At 55.4% G+C, this 17,153-nt stretch overlaps 3 protein-coding genes across 16 annotated transcripts in view; 2 read left to right on the top strand and 1 right to left on the bottom strand.

Annotated features, from left to right (window-relative positions):
* Positions 1–4,381, top strand: part of NCOA1 (nuclear receptor coactivator 1) — a 182,676-nt gene extending 178,295 nt beyond the window's left edge. For 5 of the 12 annotated variants that reach the window (XM_051615135.1, XM_051615134.1, XM_051615127.1 and 2 more), the window contains 4 exons: positions 461–635; positions 1,715–1,898; positions 2,967–3,056; positions 4,134–4,381. In XM_051615135.1, coding sequence (XP_051471095.1) covers positions 461–635; positions 1,715–1,898; positions 2,967–3,056; positions 4,134–4,301 — 617 coding nt within the window. In that variant the 3' untranslated portion in view covers positions 4,302–4,381. Of the gene's footprint in view, positions 1–460; positions 636–1,714; positions 1,899–2,966; positions 3,057–3,984; positions 4,042–4,133 lie in introns of all 12 variants that reach the window. The other 7 variants (XM_051615137.1, XM_051615133.1, XM_051615130.1 and 4 more) reach the window with 3 other exon arrangements.
* Positions 4,382–6,787: 2,406 nt separating this feature from the next.
* Positions 6,788–8,227, bottom strand: PTRHD1 (peptidyl-tRNA hydrolase domain containing 1). 2 transcript variants are annotated; one of them, XM_051615149.1, is made up of 2 exons: positions 7,947–8,227; positions 6,788–7,168 (listed from the first exon to the last, which is right to left on the bottom strand). In XM_051615149.1, exons 1-2 carry the CDS (start codon positions 8,202–8,204, stop codon positions 6,998–7,000), a joined length of 429 nt encoding a protein of 142 aa, XP_051471109.1. In that variant the 5' UTR covers positions 8,205–8,227; the 3' UTR covers positions 6,788–6,997. The 2 variants fall into 2 exon arrangements, 1 of the variants encoding a protein (XP_051471109.1); XR_007889075.1 differs by lacking the exon at positions 7,947–8,227 and adding an exon at positions 7,313–7,838 and having other exon boundaries at positions 7,070–7,168.
* A 71-nt stretch (positions 8,228–8,298) lies between these two features.
* CENPO (centromere protein O) lies at positions 8,299–16,499 on the top strand. Of its 2 annotated transcripts, XM_051615146.1 has the most exons (7): positions 8,299–8,332; positions 9,604–9,788; positions 10,936–11,105; positions 11,444–11,555; positions 12,371–12,630; positions 13,841–14,012; positions 15,673–16,499. In XM_051615146.1, exons 2-7 carry the CDS (start codon positions 9,758–9,760, stop codon positions 15,795–15,797), a joined length of 870 nt encoding a protein of 289 aa, XP_051471106.1. In that variant the 5' UTR covers positions 8,299–8,332; positions 9,604–9,757; the 3' UTR covers positions 15,798–16,499. The 2 variants fall into 2 exon arrangements, with proteins under 2 accessions (XP_051471106.1, XP_051471105.1); XM_051615145.1 differs by lacking the exons at positions 8,299–8,332; positions 9,604–9,788 and adding an exon at positions 9,280–9,579.
* Positions 16,500–17,153: the final 654 nt, after the last annotated feature.

Genomic DNA, 17,153 nt, shown 5'->3' with positions numbered 1-17,153 from the left:
TGTGGCCACCACGCTCCTAGGAGATGGGTGAGGCAGCGCAGAGTTGCATGCAGACAGGCACCATCTTGAAGGTCTTCATGTTCAAGCATCCATGCAGGGTCTCAGCAAGGAGGACATCACTGATGAGTAGAGAAAAGGGGCAGTGTTGCTGTCATAGTCTGGCAGGAACATCCTTTGGCAGCATCTTCTCATGACCCTGGGTGTTTTCCAGCCAGGTGTGACGCTGAAGAGGAACATTTGCTGATGGAAACCTCTCGAGGAAGGGTTTCCCTGCTCCTTCAGCCCTGAAATAGTTACATTTGAGCAATACAGCTGCTTGAAATGAAAAACAGAGATCCCCAAACCTGAAAGTCAAGGCTAATAGTTCTGGTTTGATGCCAGCGGCTACAGAGGAGGAGGAGGGAATTGAGGCTGCTGGGGGGAGGTCTCTGCACAGCTGACACCGTCTGTCCTTCCCCAGGCATGGGTCAGCAAAGTGAACCTGCCTTTGCCCCGTCGCTCAGCCCCAGCAGCCCCTTGATGTCACCCCAGCTCCCGCCTTCGCAAAGCCCCATGCTGCAGCCGGCGCCGCCAACACCCGGCTACCAGTCCCCTGACATGAAGACCTGGCAGCAAGGAGCCATGGGCAACAGCAAGTAAGATCATGGTGGGGATAACCTGGAGCACACAGGTGACACACTCACAAAGAAGGTGGCAAGGTGATTCCCCGGTTAGGTGTTGGCAGGGGCAGTGGTGCCTGTAGGTGACACCCGGCTGAGGACACAAGCTCAGGCCATGTCCTATTGTCATGTCCTCCAGAAGTCACCATCAACCCATGTCCTCATGTTCACCTCGGCTCTGAGGCAGCCAGAAGCCCACAGAATTTAAATGAATAAGCACATGGATTGAGTAAGACACAAGCTCTTTGGCTTGTAATTAAGTGAATGGCTTTATTATGTCTCATGAAAGTGGGATTAGGAAACATGACAATAAATTCAGTCCAGGTCAGCAGTCCCAGGTCACTGCGTGACTCCCTTAAGGTGTTTCCAGCTCTGACATAGGGAAGCAAATGGGAAGACTCACCAGACTTGGGGCCTTTTTTGCATGAATCAGGTCTGAGCTTCAGATCTCTGAAATGGGGAAAAAAAACAAACCAGAAGCTCACCTGGGGGATGCCATTCTGTGTCTCAGCTGTGTGGTAGCTCAGCAGGAGCATGGAGCAGGAAGTGACTGGGCTGGGTGGGATGAGATGGGAACTGTGTTGGAGGTGGAATGATTCACCTTACACTGGAGAGCTGTCCTCCTGCCTTGAGCAGAAGTGGGGATGGTTGGATGTTGAGGAGGACACTGGAAGGAGCGTGAAGGGGTGCATATAGACCAGGGCTGACCCTTAATCCAGCCTAAAGCCCGGTAACGGTCCCTTTCATGGCTCTGGTGTCCTCCATCACACCAAGGAGCCTCCTGCTACAGCATGAGCAGAGGACAGTGGCCACCAGTAGCCACCTCCCTCCCAGCCACCATGTTGATTAGGCCTTGCAGCAGGCAGCACCTCTAATGCCTCCCTGTCCCTCCCACTGTCCCCAGAACTTGCAGGGCTTCCATCTCAATGTTCACAGAGAGGCAAGCTGGCTGCCACCATGGCTCAGACCACCCCAGGGGCTCCGGACACACATCGAGGTGCCTCCCAGCACCACGTAGCCCCGGGTAATGCTTTTTTTTCCCCTCTCTTTCCCAGCGTATTCAGCCAAGCAGGGCAGAGCCAGCCAGCACCTGCTCAGCAGGGCATGTACAACAACATGAGCATCACCGTCTCCATGGCGGGAGGAAACACCAACGTCCAGAACATGAACCCCATGGCTGGACAGATGCAGATGAACTCGCTGCAGATGCCTGGGATGAACTCCATGTGCTCGGAGCAGGTCAGTCACACACTGTTTCCTGCTCCCAGGATGGCCAGCCAGCTCCCAGGGTCCTGCATTTGCTTCTCTGGCCCTGAGGGTACCAGTATCTGAAGGGGAAAGTGTCAGAGATCTGGGATTGCTGCTGTGCTGGAGTCCAAGGCCACCAGCATCCCATGGTGTACCATGTGTCCTTGGGGAGTGCAGGGGCATGCCGAGCGTGTCCAGCACATCCAGCCTTCATGGTGGCCTGGCAGTGCATCTGATTCCCAGACTGGTTTGGATGGGAAGGGACCTTAAAGACCCTCTAGTCCTAACCTCTTCCCACTAGCCCAGCTTGCTCTAAGCCCCATCCAACCTGGCCTTCAGCACTGCCAGGGATGGGGCAGCCACAGCTGCTCTGGGCAACCCAGGCCAGTGTCTCACCACCCTCACAGCAAAGAATTTCTTCCAAGGATCTCATCTCAATCTCCCCTCTTGCAGCTTGAAACTGTTCCCCCTCATCCCATCACTCCCCGCCCTTGTAAAAAGTTGTGCATTCCCAGGGAGATGTGAAACCTGGGAATGGGGAACAGAAATGGTTGGATACAGGACCTTTTTGCAGTCCAAGCCCTTTGGTGAGATCCTCCAACTTTCTTAGCTGCCAGGGTTTGTCTCAGTGCCATTAAGCTCCCAGCTCATCGGATTGGTGTGGGATATTGCGGGCTGGGGCTTGCAGCTTCTACCAGGAGAAGCCAAGGGGGCTCGATGAGGAAGGAGGTTTGTCCCTAATGTGAGGTGGCTGCAGGGCATGGGCTGAGCCGGTGGCTTTTGCCCCACCACTCACTGAGCAGTTGGGTAGTGTTTCATGCTCCTTGCGGGTGAGACAACCCTGAAGCTGGCAGCAGCCTGAGGCAAAGATGGAGAGAAGAGCAAAACAGGGCCCCGCACCAATCCCCCCAGAACCCCACAGCCCATGGAGGATGCTGGTGGCAAAAGCTCCCTTGCTGTCCCTCATCCTGTGTGCCCCCAGACCCAGCTCGGGAGGGCGGCGAGTGCCACTCGGGCATCCAGGAGCCCCCCGCTGAGCCTGGATCTTGCTCTTGACAGGTAAATGACCCAGCGCTGAGACCCACGGGCCTTTACTGCAACCAGCTTTCCTCCACTGACCTTTTGAAAACAGAAGCAGATGGGGTGCAGGTCAGTAAGAAACTGCTAAGCACACCTCAGGTACCCCGAGGAGTTTGATGGGTTCCTTCCCCCATGAACATCCCTGGCCGTACTAGCGCGACACGCTTGGTTTCCACTGGGGCCGGCCCTGGTTGGCAGGGTTGGGTTGAAGCCACCATGATCCCACCAGCGTTGGGTGACAGCCAGCCCTTGGGGACACCAGCACTGCTTGCCAACCCTCTTCGTATCAAAGCTCGTGCCGCTGCCCAGAGCGGCGCAGAGGAGCGGTGACACCACAGCTGAGCTGGAAAAATAAATGGAGTTACTGGTGCTAAAGGCCCAGCTCTGGAGTGACGTCGGGTGGGGAGGGTTTCTTTCCTAGGCTCGGCCATCTCCGGAGCGGCCAACAGCCCCTGCACCACCACCGCGGTGCAGCCAGGCCAGCTCCCTCAGAGGAAACCTGGCTGGGGAGGCTCTGGGCGCGGCCTCCGTCCCCGTGGAGCTGCCGGGGGCTGCCCACCCCACGGAGCAGCACTGAGCACCAAAAGCCTGCCCAGCCACCCGCCGGCGACAGCGCCCCGGGCTGCCGGGGACAATCCGCTTCATCCCCGTCTCATCCGCGGCGTCCCGGCATCGCCTCCCCCTTCCCCGTAGCACAGCCTTGGTTTGCAGAGCCGTAGGGACGCGCCGGCAACGCTGCCGAGAGACGCCACAACCCTCAGTTTTCACCAAACAGCCACACTGGACCTCGCTCACCACCAATGCCACCCCGTGCCACCACACGGCCACCACGCCACGGCTCCCCTTTCACCCAGGGGATGCCAGGCTGGGGTGTTTTTTTTTTTTGGGGGGGGTTTACCCCCAAGATTCATTTTTCCCCCCTCCTTTTTTTTTTTTGGATGAGCAACATTACGAACCTCGCCGAGCCGAATGAGTTGCAGCGGTTTTCTTTTTATAGGACAAGAAGACAGAAGAGTTCTTCTCTGGGGTGGCTCCAGACTAGAGGAAGTCTCTAGTGAGTTTCCACTTCACGTAGTACCCAGATCCACCGCCGCCGGCCCCTGCCCCGGCCCAGCTAAATCCCCCCTCTTATTTTTTGTGTCCCAGCAGGTACAACAGGTTCAGGTCTTTGCCGACGTACAGTGTACAGTGAATCTGGTAGGAGATCCCTACCTCAACCCGCCGGCTCCTTTGGGCACCCCGAAAAACGCCGCCGGGCCGCCGCCGCCGCCGGGCCAGCAGAAGAGCCTTCTTCAGCAGCTACTGACTGAATAACCGCTTTTCGAGGAATGTGAAATTTAAATAAGAAGACGTACAGAGATATATAAATATATATATTATATATTTTTCTGAGATTTTTGATATCTCAACCCGCAGCCATTCTTCAGCTCGTAGTGTTTGGAGCAAAAAGGGTTGTGTTTTTTTGTTTGTTTTATGGGGGGGGCGTCGGGGGTTTTTTCCCCCTTTTTTTTTCCTTTTTTCTTCCCCGCCACCTCCTTTTCCCTCCTTTTTTTCACTTTGTTTTTTTGTTTGGTTTTTTTTAACCCTTTTTTGACCCCCTTTACTGCCCCCCCCCCCCCCCCTTTTCTTTTTTCTTACGTTTTTCTTTCCTTTTCTTGCATTGGGGTTTTTGTTTGTTTGTTTGTATTTTTTGTTTTGTTTTGTTTTAAAAAAGCCTTGGATGTCGGCGAAGCGACGAGGCGGGACGGGGTCGGTTTCTCGAGCCAAAATTACAGATGATTCTTATTTTTGTAACCGTTTTGCTGGCTTCTCCATCCGGAGGAAGGTTTCTCGGGGAGGGGTGGGGGGGAGAGAAGGCAGCTGGAGGACTGCGGCGGCGGCAGGAGGAGGAGGAGGAGGAAGAGCAATCTCAGTTTCAGCTGGATCTGTCACTGATCACGTCTCGGCGCGGGGCACGGAAGGGGATCGGCGCTGGATTTCTGCGGGAAAAGCCGTTTGGGTTTTTATTTTATTCACGCTTAAACAAACCCCCCCCCCCCTCCCCCCTTCTCCCCCCCCTTCTCTCCCCTCTGCCCCCAGCCCGCTTGTGCGTACAATCAGCTTTTTCTAGCAATCGTGAGTTTGTTGGTTTTAAAAGAAAAAAAAAAAGGAAAAAAAAAAAAAAAGATTAAAAAAGAAAACACGACGACAACAACAAAAAACTCAAACAAAAACCAGAGTATTTTGACCCACCGTTGTTTTGTTTTGTTTTTTTTCCATGTTTTATGCTGGTTTCAGGGCCTCCGAGTGAAATGGGGAGGGGGGGGAGGGGATATAATGTGTATATTACAACAGGAGGAAGACAAAAAAAAAAAAAGACAAAAAAAAAAAAAGAACAGTTTGGGGAAAAAACTGCAATAATTTTTAGGGGGAAGGATGGGGGGAGGGGTCTGTCAATTATTGTAGATAAAATTTTCTGATTAAATATTAAATAAAATTAAGCAGTCGGTTCTTTCTGCTTTGATTGTGTTTAACAGCTGAGGTAGCTTAAACTATTTAAAATAATAATAATAAAATAATAATAATAATTGAATTCTCTCTTGGGAGATAGCTTATTTTTTTTGTCCCCTCAAGCCCGTCACTGTAAAATAGCTCTGAGCTCTGTGTTAATTTGTTTTCTTCTCTTTATTTGGGGGTCGCTTTTAATATTCACTGTGGACTTGGGGGGGGGGGGGGGGGGGGGGGGGGGGGGGGGCAGCTACGGGGGGGACTTTTCCTCCTCCACCCTCCTCTCTAAAAATCGCACTGGTGCATGGAAAAGAAACAAACGTGTCGCTTGGTGGGTTGACATCATCTGGAAGAGTTTAAAACGACAGAAGAACCCCCAAAACACCCCAACAAACAAGGAAAGAACCCAGGTTACCAGTCACCGCTTCAGCGCGGACAGGGATGCCGGGAACCCCGCGGTCCCCACGGGTCGTCAGCCCCGGGGGGGGTGGGGAGCTGGAAATGAGCCAGCGTGTGGAGTTTGGTGGGAAAAGCTGGCTTAAATCCCCAAGCACTGTAGAAAAAAAATACAATGTGTGTGTGGGGGGGTTATTAGTCACCAAACTGAGCGCCGAGATGGTGGGCAGCGCCAGAGCCCGGCTCCCCACGGGGGCACCAGGGGTTCTTGTTAAAGCCCTGAAACACCTCAGGGGCACGTTCGTCTCTGGAACAGGGGCAAAGGGAAGGGGCAGGGGTTGCCAGTGGCATTCACAGCCTGGCCAGGCTGGGGAGGGGCAGGGCAGATGCGTTTTTAGCTGACAAAGCGCTTTTTGAAAACCAGGCGGCTCATTGGAAACGCGTTTCCTGGAGGCGGCAGGAGCGGGTCTGCGGCCGCTTGGCCGATGCTGCCGTCTGCTGTCCAGGTGGCTCCCGGCAGCGCCGCACGGCCGCGTTCCGTGTGGATAAAAAATAGAAATGACAGACGATCCGGCCTCACTGGGGCGGGAGGAGAAAGTGACCTGGTGCTGTGACCCGGCCACGGAGCGAGGGGTGGAGGTGGGAGAGGTGCCGGGAGCGTGGCCGCCCTGGCAGCAGAACCAGCGCCAAATCCAGAGGGAGGAGCAGAGCCCCTGGACGGCTGTGCTGGCAGCCAGAGCGTGGGCAGGGGGGCAGCAGCCCTCGGGATGGAGGGACAGACCGGGAAGCCCAAGGGGCTGCCCAAGGGGCAGGTTGCCCCTAAAAAAACCAAGTGTGGCAGAACCTACCTTTGTCGGTGCTGGCAGGGGAAAAACCTACAAGCACACTGACAGCAGGTTAATAGAACACAGAGCCACTTTCTGCACAGAATAACATTTAATTCCCCCCCCGACACAGACTCCAGAGCTGCTTCACACTGTGCAACTTGCAGCCAAGGTGCGACGAGACAACCTGCTGCTGAGCCTTAGCACAGCACTCCCAAAAAGCCAGCAGCTTCCCTCTGGGTGGCTGCCCGGGGACAAGCTCAGCTCCGGCCCACAGGGAGAGCTGTCCCTGCCCACTCCCGCTCACTTCAGCAATTTGAATTTCTTCAGGTACTGGTGCACTTGGTCCTTCGGGTAGGGCCTGAGCGCCAGGCAGGTGGCCACGTTCTCAGGCTGCTCCGTCCACACTTCGTGGTCAATGCTGTGCTGCTTCAGGGTCTGTGCCAGCGTCGTCAGGGCAGCCTCGTCTGGAGCCTGGGGAGAGACAGCGTCCCCCGTGAGGGCTGGGGTGACAGCCCCCGACGGGAGAGCCACGGGGGAGAGGCACAGCAAGACAGCTGATGCCACCTGCCTGGAGACAGGTGTTCGGGTGGGCAAACCCCCTACTTTAGGTCTTACCCAAAAAGCATTTTGCTCTTGCAGGCCCTGGCCGCACCGCTGGGCTCTGCGAGCACCAGGGGCTGTGAGCCAAAACAGGTTGTAAACCTTCAAAAACGTAGGGTTTTTTCCGCACGGAAAGCTTGCCTGGTACAGCACGATTAGGCAGAACAGCTCTGACCAATCCCAGGCCCATACCGGGCTGCCTCAAGTTCCCCCTCCCAAAGTGACTGCCCTAGGCGGTTACAGCACCACAGAATCACCGAGGCTGGAGAAGACCCTTAGGGCCATCCGCTGCAGCCTGTGACCAGCCCCCCCACACCGGCCAGGCCACGGCGCTAAGTGCCACCTCCGGCCTCTCCTTGGTCCCACCCGGGGACGGTGCCTGCACCGCCCCCCGGGGCCAGCGCCCCGCGGCGAAGGGAACTCCAGCCCCAGGAGCCCGGGGACAGGCCGGGCCCGCGGGGCGGCAAGGCACGACCGAGCCCTCCCCACCGGGTCCCCACAGAGAGAGCCACGGCCGGCCCGGCGGCCCCTCACGGCCCCATGGCGGCCCCCCAGCACCTCCCGCCGGCCCCACCACACCCGCCTCAAAATGGCACCCGCCCCCCGCCCCGCCACGCTCCCGGCACGCCCCGCGGCAGGGCCCGCCCACCTCCAGCACCACGGTGCGCATGGCGCCGCCCTGCTCCAGGTAAGCGCGGGTGTCGGGGTGCTGCCGGTGCGCGTGTGCGGCGGCCAGGGCGGCGTGACAGCCCTGAGCCACCACCGCGCCCAGCGGCCACGAGCGGGGCGGCCGGCCCAGGTCTCCCCGCAGCACCACGTACTGTACCAGCGTCGCCGCCGCTACTCCGGGCGCCGCCATGTTGCCGTACGGCACCGCACGGCCTGCCGGGAGGCGCGGGCCTTGCATGGGCAGAGCCGGGAAGTCCCGCCGCCGCCATTTTGTTGTACGGCGAAAGGAGCGGTGGGGAAATGGTGTCAGAGGTGACGTGTTTCCGGCGGCGCTTGAGGCGCGCGCTTCGAGCGCCGTTGGCGGCGGTGAGTGCGGAGCGGTTGGGGGGGCGGGACCCCCCGGCTGCCCCGGGACCCTCCCCCTTCCCTGCCCCCCCCTTCCCTGCCCCCCCCCTTCCCTGCCCCCCCCTTCCCTGCCCCCTGCCCTCCCCTCCCTGCCCCCCCCCCTCCGTTGTCCCCTGCCCTCCCCTCCCTGCCCCCCCCTCCGTTGTCCCCTCCCTGCCCCCTCCCTTGTCCCCTCCCTTGTCCCCTCCCTTGTCCCCTCCCTGCCCCTCCCTTGTCCCCTCCCTGCCCCCTCCCTTGTCCCCTCCCTTGTCCCCTCCCTTGTCCCCTCCCTTGTCCCCTCCCTAGTCCCCTCCCTTGTCCCGCCCCTTGTCCCCTCCCTGCCCCCCCCTTGTCCCCCCCCTTGTCCCTCCCTTGTCCCCCCCCTTGTCCCTCCCCTGTCCCCTGCCCTCCCCTCCCTTGTCCCCCCCTTGTCCCCCCCTTGTCCCCTCCCTGCCCCCTCCCTTGTCCCCATCCCCGACCCCCCCCTTGTCCCTGACCCCCTCCCCCTCCTTCCCCCTCCCCCCTCCCTCCCCTTGTCCCCAATCCCCTCCCTTGTCCCCAACCCCCTCCCCCTCCTTCCCCCAACCCCCTTCCCTCCCCTTGTCCCTGACCCCCTCCCCCCCTTTGTCCCCAACCCCCTTTGTCCCCAACCCCCTTTCCCTCCCTTGTCCCCGACCCCCTTCCCTCCCCTGTCCCCGACCCCCTCCCTCGTCCCCGACCCCCTTCCCTCCCCTGTCCCTGACCCCCTCCCTTGTCCTCCACCCCCTCTCTTGTCCCCGACCCCTTCCCCTCCCCTTTGTCCCTGATCCCCTCCCTCCCTTTGTCCCTGACCCCCTCCCTGTCCCCGACCCCCTCTCTCCCCTTGTCCCCACCCCCCAGCCCCCCCAGTGCACAGACCCCCATCTACTTCCCTAACTTCTTGACCCCCTCAGCCCTCGCTGGTGTGCAGGCCTTGCCTGCCCAGCTCCCCCTTGTCCCTGTCCCCCTCAGCCTCGCTGGTGCAGGGACCCCCAGCTCGTTAGCTCTCTCCTCATCCCTGGCCCCCTCGGTAGGGTCCCCGGGGGTCCCAGCTGTCCTCATGCCATCCATGTGGGGAGAGGTCCGGGTGCCTCCCTGCCGTGCCCCCGGGACTGTGGTGCCTCTCCAGGCTGGTCCTGCTTGCCAGAGGCCACTGAATCCTGAGGGCATTCCCTGTGGGGCTGATGTGAAATGGTGGCTTATACAAAACGGTGAGTCAAAACGTGTCGTTTCAGCCGGCCTGCTGCAGTGCCCGGCCTGGGCGCTTCTGCGAGTCCTGTTGCAGCAGCAGGACAAAGAGGAGGGGTTCCTGAGGAAGAGCTGTCACTGCACCCTGGCCAGGAAGAGCCAAGGTTTGCCTTCCTCCTTGCAGGAGAGTGCTGAGGGAAGATGGAGGAAGGGAAAAGATATTCACTAGGTGGTAAGCTGTCTGAGTACTGCCCTTGGGTCACACCAACCCTAGGCAAAGCTTCAGGCTTGGGAAAGAGTGGCTGGAAAGTGCCTGGTGGAAAAGAACCTGGGGGTGTTGGTTGACAGCAGCTGAATATGAGCCATCATGTGCCCAGGTGGCCAGGAAAGCCAACAGCATCCTGGCTTGTGGCCAGCAGGACCAAGGCAGGGATTGTCCCCATGTGCTTGGCACTGGTGAATCCTGGGGTCAGTTTTGGGCCCCTCATGACAAGAAGGACATTGAGGGGCTGGGGTGTGTCCAGAGAAGGGCAGCAGAGCTGGGGAAGGGTCTGGAGTACAAGTGTGATGGGGAGCAGCTGAGGGAACTGGGGGTGTTCAGCCTGGAGAAAAGGAGGCTGAGGGGAGACCTTCTTGCTCTATACAACTGCCTGAGAGGAAGCTGGAGCCAGGGGCATCAGTCTGTTCTGAGAAATGAGACGGGACAAGAGGAGACAGCCTCAAGTTGTGCCAGGGGAAGTTTAGATTGGTTATCGGGAACAATTTCTTCCTGGAAAGGGTTGTCAGGCCCTGGCTCAGGCTGCCCAGGGCAGTGGTGGAGCCTCCATCCCTGGAGGGATTTCAAAGCTGTGTAGCTGTGGTGCTGAGGGACATGGTTTAGTGGTGGCCTTGGTAGTGCTGGGTTAAGGGTTGGACTTAAGGATCTTCAGAGTCTTTTCCAACCAAAACAATTCTCTGATTCTACCCTAGAAGGCTTGGAGCCATAAGTGACCCCCTGGCTTGCTGAGTCTTGAGTCACTCATGGTCATTTTAGGGTATGGTGACTTCAGAGAAGTCACTTCCCTGCTCTGTATGCAAGGTTAGAAGTAAAACTGGGAATTGCAGATCTTTTGGGATTGGGCCTGGTGCACTTCCATCTTACCTTGCTTTCCAGGAGCTTAGCCAGCTGGTGTGAGGCACCCCAGTGTTTAGAGTCTGCTGGCATTCAGCCTTGCTGTTTAAAATTCCCAAAAGCTTCTTCACCAGATGTTTGCCTGTCCCCTGCCCCTTTGGGAAGCTGTTGTGATTGCTGTGCAGACCTGCTTTGTTTCAGGTAGGGCAGTGCAGAGCTTTCCTGATCACTGCCTGGATTTCTGAGTGTGCCATGCTTTTCCTCTCAGGAGTGTTCACTCACCTGGAAATGCTGGAGAGACAGGCTCACCAGACAGCCCTGAAGCAAGAGGAAGAGGAGCAGCAAGAAGAGAAGCTGGCCATGCTGAAAGCCAGAGTGCAGGAGCTGAGACTCCAGAGGGATCAGCTGCAGGCTAAAGTGGACCTGCAGCAAAATGGGGTGAGAAAGGGCAGAGAGAGTGGGGATTTACTGAGGTTATTCATACAGGGTCAACTGCTGTTTTAAGTGACACATAGTCCTGCTGTCCCCTGTTCTCAGTACCATGTAGTCCAGAACTGCTGAGTCTATTTGCTTGGAGGTCGTGTGAACATTTTTTTAACCCTTAAATTGAGGTTTTTCTCCCTTCTCCTGCTTCATTTCTCCCCTCTTCTGCTTGAAATGTCATCTCATTTTTCTCAGAGCTGGGTTATTGTATCTCTGTAGCCTGACTGTGTTCCCTGCAGATGACACCTTTGTGTCAGCTATTTCTGACCTCTCTTCTCTTCTGGCTTTTGTAGCAACCTGGGAAGGAAGGAGCTGTGTCAGATCCAGCACAGCCCAGTGCTCGGGCTGTTGTAGAGTGGAAGGTAAAGAGCATTGAGGCCATGCTGAAGCTCTTCTATCTCACAGGTAGTGTCTGAAGATTTGTGTGTTCTGCCTGTGGCTGCAATTTTCGGGGTGCTGAATTTTGGGGAAATGAGACTGATGTCAAGTCTAACATCCCTGTTCGTGCTCCTGCTGTTGTGCTTGGAGCCTTTAGAGCCTGAGGACACTGGGCGAGCAGTAGCCTTGTCATTCCCTGCCTTTCCTGGGAGGCCTCTGGGATGTTCCAGAAATTATTATTTACTGAACTGTATAATTTAAAATAAAGTCTAGATTCTGGGAAATGTGTAACAACCTTATGATTTAAATCTTTGGGAATTAGGCAGTTAAATATCCAGTGCTCTGGGTTTTCCAAGCAAGCTTTTGAGGTCATCTGCCCTCTTTTCACCTGCTCCTGAGCTTTTTATTGTAATTTAGTTTTGTTTCCAACAAGAATCACCTTTGCTGTGTGTCCCAAACAGTGCGGGGGTTTGAGCCCTGCCTTGATGCACGTGCGCTGAGAGCTGCCCATGAGCACTCCTGCTGCTCTCCTTGGGGCAGTGCAGCTCCACCTTCCTCCACCCAGGGCAGCCTGTTCTCCTGTCACGTTGGAGCCAGGACTGTGTCTGGATGTGGCAGTGTAACTCAGTTATTGGGAATTCAAGCTACCCTTAAGCCGCTTGAATATGTTAGAGGTTCCTTATTAAAAAATTGCTGTGTTTTGTGTCCCAAAACTCTTCAATCCCCCTGAGCTAGCATAGTATGAGGATGCAGCCCTTCTTGTGGTCTGTGATGCCCCAGCAGAGCTGCCTGGAGGTGATGAGTGAGACCAACCCCAAGTAAACCCTCTCTCTGTCCCCAAGGGATCAGCGGGAAGCGGACCAAGCGGGGGGTATGTTTCTGTATCAGCACGGCTTACGAGGGCAACTACTTGGATTTCTACTACTTGGACCTGCTCACCAAGCCAGAAGTGCAGATTCACCGCCACTCCATCCCCATCTTCATCCCCCTGGAGCAGATTGCCAAGAAGTACTTGCAGACGGACATCAGGCGCTTCTTGTCTGTCCTGTCCGACCACCTGAACGCTTACGTGGGGAGGAGGTACCAGGCAGACCAGTTACAGGTAGCAGTGGCTGCAGCACTGCTGTTCACCCATCTCTTCCCTTTCATTTGCCAACGGTTACGAGGCTCTGAACTGCTGGGGGGAACTGTGGCAGTTTTCTTTATGTGGAACACTCACAGGTCTGGTTTTAGAATGCATCTTGTGTTCAGTTTTGGGCCGTTCACGACCAGGAGGACATTGAGGGGCTGGAGAGTGTCCAGAGAAGGGCAACGGAGCTGGGGAAGGGTCTGGAGCACAAGTGTGATGAGGAGCAGCTGAGGGAATTGGGGGTGTTCAGCCTGGAGAAAAGGAGGCTGAGGGGAGACCTTGCTCTCTGCAACTCCCTCAAAGGAGGTTGGAGTCAGGGTAGGGCTTGGTCTCTTCTCCCAAGGAACAAGCAATGGGATGAGAAGAAATGGCCTCAAGTTGTGCTGAGGAGGTTTAGATTGGATATTGGCCCAGGCTGCCCAGGGCAGTGGTGGAGTCCCCATCCTTGGAAGGATTTCAAAGCCATGTAGCTGTGGTGCTGAGTTGGCCTTGGCTGTGCTGTGGTTAACAGTCAGACCTGATGAACTGAAAGGTCTCCAACCAAAACGATTCTGTGAATCCAACTTCACAAATCATGTGTAGATATATGACTACAAACTCAGCTGACCATTTCATCAATTGCCATGTACTTGGATGTCTTGCTCATTTAAAATTTGCTGCCAAACACAAAGCTGTCCCCCTCTCCAGAGGTCCCTCAGCTGAAGTAGTTGCAATGATGTAAAAAGCCTTTGGAGAATGTGGCTTGAGAGTGCACGAGCAAAACCATTGCCCCCACAGAATGAGGGGTAGTAGTTTGAAACCTAAAAGAGGAAGATTCTGACTAGGCATGAGGAAGGAATTGTTTGTGCTGAGGTGGTGAGGCACTGACCCAGATTGCCCAAAGAGGTGGGAAATGCCCCATCCATGGATGTGGTTCTGAGCAACTTGATCGAGTTGAAGAAGTCCCTGGTCACTGCGAGGGACTATATGGCCTTTAATGGTCCCTTCCCACCCAAACCAGTCTGTGACTTGATGATTTGTTCATTTAAGCGTTCCTCACACAAGGCTTGGGTGAATGTCCAGCCACCCCAGAGCCCACAGGGCACATGGGGCTGATGTGGAGGTTGGTGACACTGCTCCCAGCAACCTCCCAGTCCTACACCAGTGGACTTCCTTCTCAACTTTCCTGTCTTTGTCCCTCCAGGAACAGTTTTCAGACCAAATCGTAGGAACCATGCAGAGGAACTCCTTGTGTAACTTGCTGGTCTTTAATTACAACGTGTCAAGTAAAAGCCAGACCTTTCAGTTCAATGTGAGGCTGCTCTACGGAGATCCCTGCTGCAGCCTCCCCACTGAGGTCACCGTATCTTCCACACGTAAGTGGACAGGGCTGGGGTGTGTCAGGGGGCTGGAGTATGGGCAGACCCCACTGGGGTTCTGCAGGTGGAGGGGATTTCTTTCTAGTTCAGTTTGGGGACAGAAGGGAGCAAGCTGCAGCCAGAAACTCAGGACTTCAGTTGTAGTTTGTTCCAGTCAACTAACACCTTTGGACTCATTTCTAATCCTTGAAAACCTGGCACCCAACCCCGTGACCTTTCCATAAGGTGAGGACTAGTTGTAGGCAAATAACCAGGATGTTTTCATCATCAAGGATTTCCTTCTCTTGGTGCAATTAGCTAAATGGCTAATTGAGGGCTGGTGTTCAGATGTCTTGCATTGTGCAGCCAGGCCCTGACTGTGCTGGCACGTGCTGCAGGGCAAGGGCAGAGAGATGAGAGGCAGGAGTGAGGGTGGTCACCCCTTGGAAAGGGCCAGGGATGCTGTGAAATCATGGAATTAGAGAATGGTTTGGATGAGAAGGGACATTTCAAGGCCATCTAGTCCAACCCCCTACAGTGAGCAGGGACATCTTCAACTAGATCAGGTTGCTCAGGGCCACATCCAACCTGGGCTGGAATGTTCCCAGGGATGGGGCATCTCCCACCTCTCTGGGCAACCTGGGCCAGTGTCTCACCACCCTCAGTGTAAACTATTTCTTCCTTATACCTAGTCTGAATCTCCCCTCTCAGTTTAAACCATCACCCCCTGTCCTATCCCTACAGGCCCTGCTAAAATACTGATAACAAAGATCTAAAAGCTCATGACCAAGATCTCTGCCTGAAAATCCTGCCCTGACACCACCTGCTCCTCTTCCTCTCTCAGTAACACTTCCCCTCCTAGTACGGCAAAGACTGAGTGTCCCGTGCAGCCCTAACACTGTGGGCACAGTTGAATCCTGCACCTGGTGTAACAAATAATAGAATCCCAGACTGGTTTGGGTTGGAGGGACCTTAAAGACCATCTAGTCCCAACCCCCTGCCATGGGCAGGGACACCTCCCACTAGACCAGGTTGCTCCAAGCCCCATCCAGCCTGGCCTTCAACACTGCCAGGGATGGGGCAGCCACAGCTTCTCTGGGCACTAAAATGCCAAACTGGGCTGAGGAATCCTCTTCCTGTCTGTCCCCTGTGTTTCCAGCCCTGCCGTGTCCCGTTCCCAGCTGTCTGGCTGGGCTGCCGACCAACGTGCAGCTAGATGGAGCTCTGAACAGAGTAACTGCGACCAATTATCCCCCGATCTGCCACCAGTTGCAGGCCTGTGAGCTCCTGGGCTTGCGGTGAGGCTGGAGGAGGAGTCATGTCCTCTGTCCACATTTTTCCCTCCTTTCCCTGCGGAAGCTGCTTCCTTATAGGTGCAGTTCTGCCTTTGCTCACAGACATCAGCATCTTCTGAGCTGAGAGAGCAAGTAGGTGGCTGTGACTCCCACCTTACCATCCTCACCCTTCAGCAGTGGGTGTTTCTTAAGCGCTTGCGCTCTCCTCAGCCATCAAATCCCACAGGGGAGCTGCAGGGTTGGGAAGGAGAGAGAAAGGTTATGAGAAGAAAAACTGGCAAGTGGAAGACTCCCCGGGGACAAGGGAAGAATGAGAAGCAAATAGTTTTATGCTGGCAAGATGAGTTTCCTTTCCTCACTGATCCCTCTGCTTCTCTTGCCAGCGGATGCTCCCACGTTTCTGGCAGAGGTGGCAGCAGCTCACTCGGACCTGCTCCGCCGCCTGGCTCTGCACAAAGCCTTCCCCGCCCTCCGCAGCGCGGAGGGAAGCGCGCACCCAGCACCCTGAGCCGCCCTGGCTCGCAGGAACGGGCCTCCCTCGTTCCCTCGCCTGCAGGGGGTGATCTCAATACGCAAATGTTTTCCATGGACTTGCCGCACTGCTGCTGGGAACGCCCCCGAGGAGCAACGGGCGCCGTTTGGATCTCCAGAGGAATGTTTCCTTGAGGCTCTGGGGTGTTTTTTGTTGCAGGTGATCTTGCCTCCGTGCTGTTTACTTGTTTGAGTGCAGTTGGTGCCACAGAACTGCACAGTTCTGGGCAGTGTCTCACAACCAGAATCAGAAGCTACTCAAACATCCAGATCTCAGTGTTTTGGGGGCAGTGCCCTGTGGATCAGCACGGTGCACTCATCCAGCACACCTCGAAAAGGAGAGAGTGAGCAGAATAATCTGTGTCCTGCTTAAAACGGCCATGAAAGGGCTTCAATTTAGAAGCTGAAAGGGGCTGAGGGACAGAAGTGCAGTTTCCTTACAGCCAGCAGCATCCCAGGCCCTTGTGTAGGTGGTGTTAACACCCTCCCCCAAGCATGAACTTCCCAGAAAATTCCACACCAGCGGCAAGCAGCTTTGTGGGTTCTGTTCCCTCCCCTTCAGGCCTGGGGCAGCTGTGCTGATGTCCTGTCCTGCTTCAGGTCTGAATCAGATCTTTTCAAACTTGCTATTTTGTAACAGTATTTTAAAAACTTGTTAATAAAAGTTCTACCCTAGTGAAACTGCCATGCTTAAAAAAAAAAAATCTGTTGGTTTCTTTTAACCTTATAATGTAATTTAGTAGAATAGGATGAGGTTTAAATGACAGTATTTTGTCCTGTTCATTTTTATGCCAGTCCCACAGCTAACAAGGCACAGGGAAAGCACTATAATGTGTAATATAATAGTACATTATAGAAAGCACTATAATATATAGTTGGGTTTTTTTAAATTGTTTCTTTAATCATTAGAACTCCTTGTCCAGATTGAACTGGACAACTTGTTTAAATGTAACCTCCAGCTTACCAGTGTCATAGCTCCAGGTAGTGATTCCTGCCCCTGATGTTCAGAACTCCTGGTGGAGGAAGTCTGGCCAGGCTGACACCTCCACCTGAAGCTGCTTTAGAAGAGCTGATAGCTTGTGGGATGAGCACCCACTTGCTCATGTTTGGAGAGGCCTGGGCTTTTGATTATCTTCTCCTGATGCCTGTTGTGCACTATCAAATGAACTAGGGGTGTTCAGCCTGGAGAGGAGGAGACTGAGGGGAGACCTTCTCACTCTGCAACTCATTGAAAGGAGGTTGGAGCGAGAGGTGGTTTGTTTCTTCTCCCAAGGAACAAGCAACAGGACAAGAGGAAACAGCCTTAAGTTGTGCCAGGGGAGGTTTAAATTCA

Source organism: Apus apus, chromosome 3 (genome assembly GCF_020740795.1).
Source record: "Apus apus isolate bApuApu2 chromosome 3, bApuApu2.pri.cur, whole genome shotgun sequence".
In the NCBI taxonomy this organism is placed as follows: Eukaryota; Metazoa; Chordata; class Aves; order Apodiformes; family Apodidae; genus Apus; species Apus apus.
The sequence above is the reverse complement of the archived record's forward strand: the minus strand, read 5'-3'. Positions and strand labels throughout refer to the sequence as shown.